General features: G+C 35.7%; 1 protein-coding gene across 12 annotated transcripts in view; it reads right to left on the bottom strand.

Annotated features, from left to right (window-relative positions):
• Positions 1-12956, bottom strand: part of ZFPM2 (zinc finger protein, FOG family member 2) — a 503820-nt gene that overhangs the window by 171072 nt on the left and 319792 nt on the right. For all 12 annotated transcript variants that reach the window (XM_073999280.1, XM_073999283.1, XM_005563905.5 and 9 more), the window contains one exon: positions 7915-8026. In XM_073999280.1, the coding sequence (XP_073855381.1) occupies positions 7915-8026 (112 nt within the window). The remainder of the gene's footprint in view (positions 1-7914; positions 8027-12956) is intronic.

Raw genomic sequence — 12956 nt, 5'->3', positions numbered from 1 at the left:
ACCACATATTCTGCCTTTTTTCACCTAGATTTATCTTATAATACTTTTTTTCTACATAATACAGTGTTTTAAAAACTATTCTCAGTATGTTACCCTGAAAAACATCTACCCTAAAGAGTTGTCCCTCATTTCAACGACAAAGATACTTTTGGGGGTAGCTTTCAAGATTAGCATCCCTTTGAATGACAAGCTAACATCCTTGAATGATAGTGAGCCACTTCTCCAAAGACCCCATTCTTCATTTCTCATTTTTATACTTATAAAACTGATATATTCTTAGTTCTTATCATGTGCCAGCATTCCAACTGGGTTTCTACCCCTAAGAGACAGAAGCTTCATTCATGCATGGATCCAGGGTGGCTTAGGATATTTTTTTTCTCCAAAATAAGATAGCACATCTAATCAACTAAGGTAATTAGTGGTATTATTGTGCAGGGCTATTTACCAACATTTCATTAAGGAAACTCACAGTGATGCTGATATAAAAACAAATGTATTTTTCACATCATATAGCATATAGTAGTAATAACTAAAGACAATAAACTATTCAGTACACCCAGACCCAGATTGAAATAACATCAATAAATCACTAACATAACAGTAAAAACAGTAAATGCATAGTAAGAAATGGAAATGACACAAAGCTCACTATTTGCTGAAGTTGCTGTCATTCTGCAATTTGCAACAGACAGCTCTATGGTAAATAACACAGTCAATAGTGGGGTCACTTGTCTTGACCTTAAGAACCCCTTAGAAATGACAATTTGAATCAAAACTGTGTGTGTGTTCTTTTTTTAAAGCAGCAATTTTTACAATCACAGATTCCTAGGAAAGGAATAATAAATTGCTCACTCCTCAAAATATTAACAGAACGTAACCAGAAAAAGCCTCAGATGTTCACGAAACATGGGTTTTCGGCATCGCGTTATCCTGTGGTGCTCTGCAATCAATTACTGTTATACCACCATCATTAATAATTTTCTTAATGAAAATGATTCTGTTGATCTCCGTTGTATTTTAATTATCAGAGTTAAGCATAATTACACTGCAGCTCTGAGCTGGCATGTGGACTCCTTTAGGGCGCAATTTTGTTTTAACACACTGATAATGTAATTTTACATTGTGTCAGTTTGTTTGGTTATTATCCAGTTGTACAATTCCACTGTATTCCTGATAACAGTACCTCCTATATCCTGAAGTCATTTAAAAAGCAATATTGGAATTCTGTGACTAGCTAACTTAATCGCCTTATGATTTTATAATTCCCACTGCTAAATATTTAGTTCGGGCACTCACCCTCTTTCAAAAATACTGTAAAATTAGACAATGGTTATACATTTTCTGTGAATTACTGAATAGTTAAATAAATGCATAAAATACAAACACAAATTTTTCCTTTTAAATTAGTTTGTTATTTATACGACATTATGCCCTCTAGGTAAAGTTAAACATTAACTTTTAGGATACTTTGAAAATTGGCTGCCACATTAGACAAAGCTATTGCTTGAAAATTCTAGTAACATGCAACAGATCATCTATTTTAAGGTGGAGCATGGTCCAGACTTTTACAAGAGTCTTTGTAATGAAAGACATTTGTTTTGAAAACTTAATTTAGAGAGTGTGCAGAAAGTTATTCACCCAAGCTAAATCATACTAGAATTTCTGTCATTATTTCAGTGGTGACTAGTATAGGCTCTTGGACATAAAAGACATTCAAACACTGTTAAATTGACTAATTGCATGTTTAAATTCGTGTGAATCTGCAAAATCAGAACTTTAAAGACTGTCATAGCATGATTTTGAAATTGCTGTGTAGTCGTCTACATGATTTGAAATTGCTGTGGTCTTAGAAACAACAAAGAAATTAGCATAAACTGTTGCTGCCACTGCTGTTTTAGTTTTTGAATAATCTCTTTAAAATCAAGCCAAAGAATGCGGAAAAGAATTTGCTAATAAACATGTATGCAAATTTGCAAAGAAAGGCAATAACCTGTAACCTTGGCTTAGTAAATGGCATCTTCCAAAATTTTGTTGATTGTACAATTGGGAATTGAAGTCAACAAGCTCAATACTGAATCCCAACTTCATCATTTGAACTTACTTAACCCATCGAAACCTAAATTTATTCATCTGCAAAATGGGAGAAGCACTGTTTAGATATCATGAATCTGTTGTATTGTAAGCAAGAAAATTTATGTAAAGTGATTAGAACAGTGTCTGGAATAGAACAAAGATTAATAAATGGTAATTGCTATTATTAGTAGTAATAATATCATCATTTTCATCTTTATACTAGCACTGTATATAAGACTTTCACTAAAATAAAAGTATCACGTGCCCAAGAAAAACATCCAATGATATGCTCCCATACAGGCTTCTAGTCTCTGATTCTGTGATACAGATCTCTGCAAATATTCTGTGGGTTCAAAGTGACTGAATGAGACTTGTAGAAGGCTTCGCTATAAATACGATATCACTATATGCTTGATACCAACATGGAGGCCTGGCTTCATTTTCTCTTAGTGTGTACTGACTTATGACCACAAGGACTGCTTGTACGATAATCAGCAACATAATATCGATCATAACCTCTGCAATCATGTAAATGGGTGCTTCACAAAAATCCCGCATGGTAGCCATTGCTATTCCATTTTCACAGTTGAGAAAATCAAGATTAGAGTGGGCAAGTGATTTGTCTAAGGTTACATATGAAATACAGATTTTTACAATAATATTGTGGCTTTGCATATACAGAAATATTCTGTGGTTGAGGTGAGAGTGAGGGTTAGCAGATACTTTTTCACTCTCTTGATTGACAGTGTTTATTCTCTTAAGCTGGAGACCCAGAGAATGTGGCTACTTTGAAATAACAACTACAAGAAAATTGAAGAACTAAATAATGTAATTATCCCTGATTTGAAGCTGAGTGATTAAACCCACATGAAAGATGCTAAAGGTGTAATTTTAAATACCCTCAACACATAAAATTCTAAATATACTATTTGTTTTTCATATGAAAAGGTCACCATTCTTTGCAAACAGTAGATAGCATATAATAAGGTAAGGTAAAGAAGTAGATCATCAGTGCTCAACAGACAGTGGATTTTAAGAGTAAGTGGGCAGGCCTTTGCTCACCCTCCTCTCCAGCAGAGCTCCTTTTAACTTCAGCATTATGCTTTTTAGTATTTTTCCACTGAGATAAGTAAATTAGAATTATCTGGAGTCTGTTGAGAATAATGGCAAAAAACAGACGACCCAACAGGTCTGGTCCATCAATGTCTGGATGACCTAATTACTTTCTGGAATGACAAGGGGTAGGTGAGGCAGGAACAACGCACATCAGATTCGAATGTTAATGCCAACCACTATACTTTTAAAATTTTTTCTAGAACAAGATGACGGCAGCCTGTCAAATAGCACTGAGTGATATAACACAATTTTATTTTATAATAATGTGATGGACACGCTGACAATGAAAACTTTGTAGTCATATTTAATTTTGTTACTAGCCTACATTTAGGAATACTTTGGGAAGCAAGTATGCCTCCTAGATGGTAATAGTTAAACATTAAATGGGCCTATTTTCACACCATAAGAAAACACTATCAAAAATCTCAGTCATGGCATTTTTGCAAAATGTCACACTGCAATTTATCTTCTATTTGTAAATAGATACTGATAGGTTCTCAGCCAGGTCCTATAATAATGATTTGGCATTGAGTTTATAGGTAGTTTAGGTTCTTAGGAAAAAAACAAATAAATACAATTGTGGCATCAGGAATTTAATTTTCATCGTCCATAAGAGCTTTTTACACTTTAGGAATAATATGTGACACATGGGAGCATGGATGTTGGCCCAAGAAGCAACCACTCTTTTGTGGCAGCATATCCTTGGTTTTATTTAGGGAACTATCTCTCCTCCATTTCAGTGGCTCATGTGGGGTTAATTTTATTTTTAGGCCCCAGGCTGACTATGGTCTGCCTAGGAGAGTCATAGTGATTAATTGGTTCAGGGAATGGTATGTGATGTGCTCTAATCACAAAACCCAGAAAAGCTCTCTTTTCACCGAAGTTGCTATGCTGGTGGAATAAGTCTGGAGTTGCCACTAGTTATCTGAGAATGATGCCCACACAAGAAAGAAGAGCCACATGATAGAGAGAGAGAGTCTGGGAACAAAGTTTGAGCAACTGAATCAAGCAGTTCCTGACATCCAGAATATCCCTGGACTCTCAGTGATATGAGCAGATGAACCCACCTACCCCAAAACACACACACACACACACACACACACACACACACACACACACACAATTTTTTGGCAGAATCTAATTTCAGTTAGATTTCTATTGCTTGAAAACAAAAGAGGCCCAATTAATAAACAATGTAGGCATTATGAAAATGCCACAAACATTGTAGAGGTTCAAGTTAACATTTGTTAACCCTTCCATCTTCAAAAAGCTTTTGCTTTGAGGAGTGTTATCATACATACAGACTGTGGAGACAGACGACTCCAGAGTCCAGCGTGTTTGGATACCAGTAGGAGCGCCTCCCGGGGTCATATTTTCCACGATCCAATCAATCCCTAGTGAAATCCCAGAATATTAAGGTATTGATGCAACTTTGGGACATGCTCTGCGTGAGCTGTCTCCTCCCTCTAAAGGCACTCTAAATACTAGAAATTAGTTTCAGGCCTCTGAACCCCAGGTAGAAGATCAAAGAAAAGTCTGCAGCAAAGTAGAGAAACAAAAATATATATGTTGAAATGCAAATGATCAGGGCTTTTTGTTTTTGTTTTTTACTGCATAATTCTAGATCATTAATATCAGCATCCACTGTGAGTTTTCAAGAGGGCTACGATAAATGATATTTGGTCATGGGGCTTTTTTCTTTAATCTTATGGTTCTATGAAATGCGTTTTGGGAAATGCCACACTTTAATATATATATTTTGTGATTTCTAGGGATAAAAGCCCGAGTGGTTTTGGTTGTTACTCATCATCTAACAGTGGTAAAGGGAAAGGCAGAGTCATGTAGTTCAAGGAGTACAGAATTTGGAGCTGTCAAGACGTAGATTGAATTTAGCTCTATTGTTAGCTCTCTATGATCACAGGCAATCATGCCACCTCTCTAAGTCATAGGTGCAAAATGAGAAAATACTATCTATTTCATTGAGTTGTTTTGAAGCTTAAAGCAGACAGAACATATTCTAGTATGCATCACTTCAACCCTAAGTTGGACAAATGTATGCTTGAATCCCACTCAATCACTTGTTAGCCATGTGACCATGACAAACTATTTACCCTACTTAAGTCTTTTATCTACCTTTGTAAAATGGGGTAGTACGTTGATTATCTCATAGGAGCTATTAAATAAGGATTAAGCTTTAAAAAGCATACACAGTAGTTATTACAGTTCTGGCATTTGAACTGCAAAACCAATTGTTCTTGTAAGTTGAACAATGCCAAATTACCCTTTACAGGTTAAAACATTATTGAATAGCAGCAATTCATACAGTTCATCATCATAGTATGTGAAATGTCTATTTCAGTGTCTGGCAACAATTCATCATTTGTTTATCTGGTCAACCAATCAATATGTACTTAGTGCTTTTCTTGTACAGGTAGCATGCCAGACCAGGAATAGAAAGGTGACTAAGACACAATCTGCGTCCTCAGTAAATATAGAGTAGATTGAAGAGGCAGGCAATCATAACTAACTTTTTTACTTACTCCTTTTTTGGACACATAAACTGTATACTCATGATCATGAAATAAGGTAATAGAGAGCAATGAGAGAAGCACATACAATTTGGCATGGGAGCATCAAGAAGATAATTCAAGGTGTGCCCAATAAATGGTGGCTACTATCATCAACGTACAAGGTTAGCACATAGTTGGACTCAATACATGCTTTACCAGTTAATTAATGAACAATTAATAAGCTTCTATTAATTACTCTAAGTTGTTTATTGAAAAAAGATATAAGGTATAGCCAACCATAAACACATAAGTTTGCTCAAGTTAGCATACCCCACTAAATACAGAATTCCAATTCTGTTATACAGGTTCGGCATCCCTAATCAGAATATCCAAAATCTTTCAGATTGTTCCAAAATCCAAAACCTTTTGATCACCATATGATGCTACAAGTGAAAAATTCCACAATTGACCTCACGCAATGGGTGACAGTCAAAACTTAGTCTCATGCACAAAATTATAAAATATTGTATAGAATTACCATTAGGTTATGTGTATTTTGTGTTTATGAAACATAAATGACTTTCATGTTTAGACTTGGGTCTCATTTCCAAGATATCTCATTATGTACATGCAAATATTCCAATCTGAAAAAAAATCTGAAATCTGAAACACTCTGGTCCCAAGCAATTTGGATAAGGGATACTGAAAATATGTAACAATCATCTCTACTAAAAGAATAGCTGATTTAAAAGTGCAATGAATTTGAATCATAAATGAGGACCAGCTATTGCCATGTTTCCCTCCGTACTATATTGGTACAATGAAGATAAAATATCATACAACAGAAATCTGTCCCCAACAAGTGGTCCTGCATTCCAAGGCAGGAATTTTGTATTTCTTTTGTATTCTGAATGTCGGCACTGGTAAACTGATTCCCTATACTTTCCACTTTGATAGATTATATTGGCATATCCTGGGAAAATCTCACATCCCTTTTAGCTGAACGCTCCCACCAGCATACCACAGGTATTTCAGGTTAGAAAATTAGTGGGTATGGGGACAAGCAATTATAGAAGGAAAAAACTATAATCAGATCCTGGTGTGCAGATTGGTTTTTTTTTTAGCTTGCAAATTCCCTCTTTCCGGTGTTTCAACTTTCAAAGGTTTATGGTAGTTTAGAGGCAATCCTCTTATAAGTGTACAAATTGTAATGATTATAGGAACAAGTTGTAATTGTTTCTAGCAAGTTTTTAAGAGTCTTTGATGTTATGATTAGTGTTTTATATGTTAATATATTGATAGGGGTGCTTATTTGCTTGTTCCCTTGTATGCTTTTATGGTTTCTAGGTTCAATGTGCAAATACATCTTTGATCTCGGTAGGTCTATTTGGTTTAAAAAGAAAGCCAAGGGAAATTAAACATGAGAAGCACAAAGTTTTGCAATATTTATGAAGAAGTGAGATTAGGGATTTCACTGTAAGAGTACAGAGCTAGGACCAAGACTCGAATGTGGAGAAAAGTGCCCCAAAACTACACCACACGTGAGGAGGGTCCCGTGCTATGGACAGCCAGCCCCACGACGTGCCATCATGGAGCTGCGGCTCCTTTGTAGCCAGGGCGCAGCTACATGACGCAGTCTGGGTTGATGTCACACTGAGCAAATCAAAGGCAATGCCCTGCAAGTCATCAGCTTCCGCTTTAGAGTTTGCCTCCTGCCCTTCAGAAATCACCAGGGGGAAGATTTCTGTCTTTGCAAAGGTTTCATTTCCAGCTATCCTCTCATCACACATGACTTCCGGAAACTGGCTAGAATGTAGCGCCTCTTGGACCATGCACCTTGACACAAATTGCTAAACTTTAGAAAGATTTCACTTTTTGATAATGTCTAAAAGGAGAATTTGGAGTTTCGTCAAACCTGGCTATCAACGATACTAACAGCAAGAGAAAGACACTAGTTAAGCCACTCAAATACAGAGTTAGGTAAATGTATAAGGCACTAAGTAATTAATGGTATGACCCTTTTTGTTTTATGTTGCACAGAAAAACAAAAAAGGTGGCTTTACTGAAAATACACATTAGAGGAACTCAAATGGGAAAACAGGACGAGAGAGGATCAAATTATACTTTGTACTTCCGTTCCAGCTCTTCAGGTGCTGTTTTGCAATGCTCAGGTTTTAATACTTCCAAAGAGAGAGGGAAACAATCTTGCATTTACCTTTGCTGTACACAATGCAGTTGTTTTTGTTGTCTTCCACTCCTTGCCAAGTCACATCCAGCAACCACTTGGGACCAGCAGTCAGCACCATTGGGACCTGAGCCTTTGTCTTCTGTAGAAAGAATGATAACAAACAGATGCCATTTGCTTCCGTTGATTAAAAACTTGAATAATAACTGTACTAATCATTTTATTTTTACAAACAACTAAATCTCCCAAACCATAATCCAAGTCCTTATTCCCCTGTCTCATGATATCTTTTTAAGACGACAGAAGCTGTAAAGCTTTACTGCTTTCACTAATCTGAATGGTAGAAATATTATCAAGGATTTTTTTTTTTTTTCCTAAATGATACTGAATCAGATCTCCAAGATTAGACAGATCTCTTGTGGCTCTGAATTATAAAGAGAATGCAGATGACTTTCATTGCAAAGAGCAGAGTGTTTAGAAGTGAACTTTAGACACATTGTACTTTACTATCAACAGGATCTCACTATTTCCTGAAACAGACAGGAAAGAATTTAAAGAATCAGGATCCATTTCAAAGCTCTGTCCTGAGCAACATTTATATTAGAGTAAGAACTTACTCTGAATGAATAATGACATTTACCCAACCCCTTAAGTGTGGATATGTAGTCTCACTGTAACTGAAATAATAATAATGCTAATGATGCACCATACATTGTCTCCAGAAAGACTGTAAAAGAGGAATCATGAATAAATTCAAATGCAGAGCAACTAAAGCATGACATCCCTTGCTCTGAGAACCACAGAAGCACAGAGACAAGTGCTATAATTCTAACAAAGTATTTTCAGTGTACATGTTAAATAGAAGGCTCAAAATAGTCACAATTTTTGGCTGTTTGGCATCCAAATTATTTATCTGTAAACCTCCGTGGATAAATTTACATGGCTGGAAATAAACTGGGGAGGAAATAAGTATGTCTCAGCAAGACTGTGTTTCCCGATGAGTCACGGTGAACGGGCATTCACTTTTATCATTCTCCAGTCCATGTTCTGTATGTCAAACACCATGAAACCACAACTCAGAGTACAATACAAGGGTCTCAAGGTAATTTTTGAACTGAATTTTCACCTAGATATGATCCTGCCAAAGAGATCTCAGTCCATTTTGGGATTTTTCCACATGATACATACTATCACAAATTTCCCAAATTGGTCTTAACAAGTATTCACTTGAGGAGTTCCACGTAATCTGGTGATTTCAAATCTTTCAGGAATCTGGAAAACCCATTTCACCTGCCTCATGACAACAATGATAGCACAAAAAACACTGATCCATTGTTAATTGCAAAGCCATACTGAAAACTATGCATAAAATGAATGCTGACCCATTTCTTAAAATATCAATTATATTATAAATGTAAAAACTACCATAAAATATAGTATTTAATGGAAAAATCAAACATGATGGATTTAAAAAGTCTGAAAAAAACTACTTCAAATATTAAAACAAAGAGTATAAACTATAACTAAATCAAGTATAATAAATTCTAGTACCTTGATCTTTAATATTTATATTTTGATTCATTGTGAAGTCTTAATTTTTCAAACATGTATCTTAATAGTTGGCAAAGATAACCACAAAGAAGTTCTCTAAAAGCCTTGTGAAAAAGATGCAATTTTATATTCTATGTATATTTTAACTATATAGACAAAAATGTTATCAAGTTATCCCTATTGCTATCAGTCTGAGAAACCATTATTTTGTATTTCGATTTTCAAAATAGGATTAGAGGAGAAACAAACTTGTTCTATACGAAATGATAGTGATCCAAATCCAATTAAATATTAGGTCTTAATGACACATATTTTGCTCTTCTTTTACTATTAGACTGACAGATAAATCCACAGATCAGGATCTGGTGGTCGGGCGTGGTGGCTCACTCCTATAAACCCAGCACTTTGGGAGGCCGAAGTGGATAAATCACTTGGAGTTCGAAAGCAGACTGGCCAACATGGTGAAGTCTGGTCTCTACTAAAAATACACAAATTAGCCAGGTGTGATGGTGCATGCCCGTAATCCCAGCTACTTGGGATGCTGAGGCAGGAGAATTGCTTGAACCCAGGAGGTGGAGGTTGCAGTGAGCCAAGATCATGCTACTGTACTCCAGCCTGGGTGATAGGGCTAGACTCTTGTCTCAAACAAAACAAAACAAAACTAAACAAAACTAAACTAAACCCCAAAGGATCTGCAGTTCTCCAGGCCCAGGCAGAACAAGTCAGAGGAGGGAGTCCACCATTTCAGGAAGCCTATGCAGGGGCACTCAGTGACTTATTTGTAACATCACTCTTTCCCGATTTTAAATAATAGATTTCAAACAGGCACCTGGCCTATTTTTCCCAGATTATCTTATTTTATGAAAAATAATTATTTTAAATTATTTAATCACCTTGTTTCATAGTTCTTAGAATCCTATGAATTTTGACACAGTAAATTAGCTTTTATAATAATTTCATAGATACTATAAAAAATAGATAGTGATCACTTACATTCTTTAGAGAATCTTTTAGTATAAAGTAAATCAACTGATTTTCCAAAACCATAATCTTCCATTCATTTCACAAATAAGCAAACTCAGTCCTGTGCCTTGTGCTAGGAATGTAAGTAAGTCTTTTTTGGTGAAGGATACAGATACATTAAAAATGTTTAAAGTAATGTGAAAAGTACCATGGTAGGAAGTGCTAAGACATGTGTCAATTGTTTTGGGGTCAATGAAGGAAAGAGAAAAACTCCCATCCTTTGGAGTCTGGGGACACATCATAGAAGAGGCAACATTCGGGCAGGATTTTAAAGGATAAACAGGAAGAATGTGCAGTTGCTGGAAACAGTGTGGGCAAAGGCTGAACAGTCTATAAGAAAGTCAAGTGTGCAGGAAATGGGAGTTCTGGGACTCTGGTTAAAGTTCTTATGAAGTCTTTAGCACTCTTTTTGTTACGTAGACAGCACTAGAAAAGTATTATCTATCATAATCATCATTAATATTATTGTTATTGATAAATGGAAAGAACATAATAGCATATGTATCTGGCAGGGCAGGTTATAAACAGATTTTAAAAGACCTTGATGCATTAGGCAAAACTTTGGTAAACTTTACTTTGTGCTTAATTCTGTAAGCAGAAGGAAGCCAATAAAGATTTTTTAGGGAGATGGAATAAGAGTACTACTGTTTAGGCTACTTGTGCAAGGATTTTGTTAGGCATTTCCCTTACTTACCTAGCCCACATGTATATTTTTAGTAAGAAAATTGCAACTGAAAAATTAAATAATATCCTTTAGGTCAAATTGTTGGTAGGTGGCAGAGGGCAGAGCCAATATTTATATTTAGCTTTGTTTCTAAATATTACCACACCTAGTGGTTTTTCTGGAACTGAAAGGTTTTCCAGGAAGCTGTATTTTCAATGCCTTGGGCAATTTAGGATGAGTTTTTCACCTCCCCCACCACCACCACCACTACTACTACTAAAACAATATTAGTGGTTTACATGTTGGCTATTGAGGTAAGCATTTCACTTGAATGGTCTTTTTTGATTTTTACAACTCCAGAAGTTAGGTACTAACATTTTCTCCATGTTCTACATAAGCAAATTAAGGATTAGAGGAGCTGATATTGTGAGTAAAATATAAAAGTAATCAATTAATATATTTCCTAATGGTAACTTAGGCATTATATCTTTTAAAACTCTGGCAAAGATTTATTTTGCCTGGGTACAAGTACCATTGGCTTTATTAAAAAATTGATAAAATAATTTATTTTAGACCAAATCAATAAAGCAGAAGAAAAAAATGGAGCAAAGACTTGCTGAAAGTTATACCCAAGCTGTAAAGTAAATAATAAGTAGATAAAAAATCTCAAGGGACCAGTTATTACAGTTTTGAGGAGGTAAGTCAATTTCTTTCTGAAGAAGTCAACTTTTGCAGAGATTGACTGACTTCAAAGAAGATTACCAAGTGTGAGAAGGAAGGAGTTAGCCAGGATTATATGAAATCTACACTCCAGAAAAATCCATGAATAGAAAATAACAATAATATCCACATTGATCATTAGGTTCACTTCCTGTGTCTCCAACATAAGAATTCATAAAATTCTAGAACACTAAGAGCTAGAAGCTACTTTAAAGTTCACTGAGTTTAATTCTCAGATATCACAAACAAGGAAAGTCAGGCCAAAATTTTTATCTCATACTCTACAATGGGTACAACTGGCACAACATTTTGGGAAAAGAGAACAGACATAAAAGGTGTGGTAGACAGGAAAATGGCCTACCAAAGATGGCTATGCCCTAATCCCCTGGAACCTGCGAATATGCTACCTTACTTGGCAAAAGGGATTTCAGAGAGGTGATTAAGTTTTTGTACCGTGAGATGGTGAGATTATCCTAGATTATCCAGATGGGCCCGGTCTAATCACATAAATCCTTACAAGTAGAAGTGAAAGGCAAGAGTAAATCCAAGAGATTCAACACGAAAAAAACGCCGTCTGCTTTTGCTACCTTTAAAGATGGGGGACTGAGAGCAGAAACTAAAGAATGTAGTGGTGTCTAAAATCTGGGAATGACCTCCAGTTTACAGGAAGCAAGAAACAAGAACTTCAGCTCTACAACATCAAGGTACCAAATGTTGCCAACAATCTGAATGAATGAGCACGAAATGGATTCTCTCCTAGAACCTCCAGAAAGGAATGCATGAGGAAGGCTGACACCTTGATTTTAGTCTGGTGAAGTCTGTACTCATATTTCTGATCTACAGAATATGAGATAATAAATATCTGTTGTTTGAAGCCCCCAAGTCTACGGTAGTGTGTTTCAGCAGCAATAGAAAGCTAACACAAAAGATATCCTGATTTATTGATTACAGTTAAAACAAAAATAACTAATTTTCTTATCAAATGTGCTCAAAAGTGTGAAATAGCTTCCCCTTAGTTGAAATAACACCAAATATACCTTGTTATTCCACAACCATTGATCATTTATTTATAAGTCATTATGAAGCAGGATATTTCCCTGACCCCTTCACGGGA

Source organism: Macaca fascicularis, chromosome 8 (genome assembly GCF_037993035.2).
Source record: "Macaca fascicularis isolate 582-1 chromosome 8, T2T-MFA8v1.1".
Classification (NCBI taxonomy): Eukaryota; Metazoa; Chordata; class Mammalia; order Primates; family Cercopithecidae; genus Macaca; species Macaca fascicularis.
Note: the sequence above shows the minus strand (reverse complement) of the source record. Positions and strands in the feature narration are given on the sequence as shown.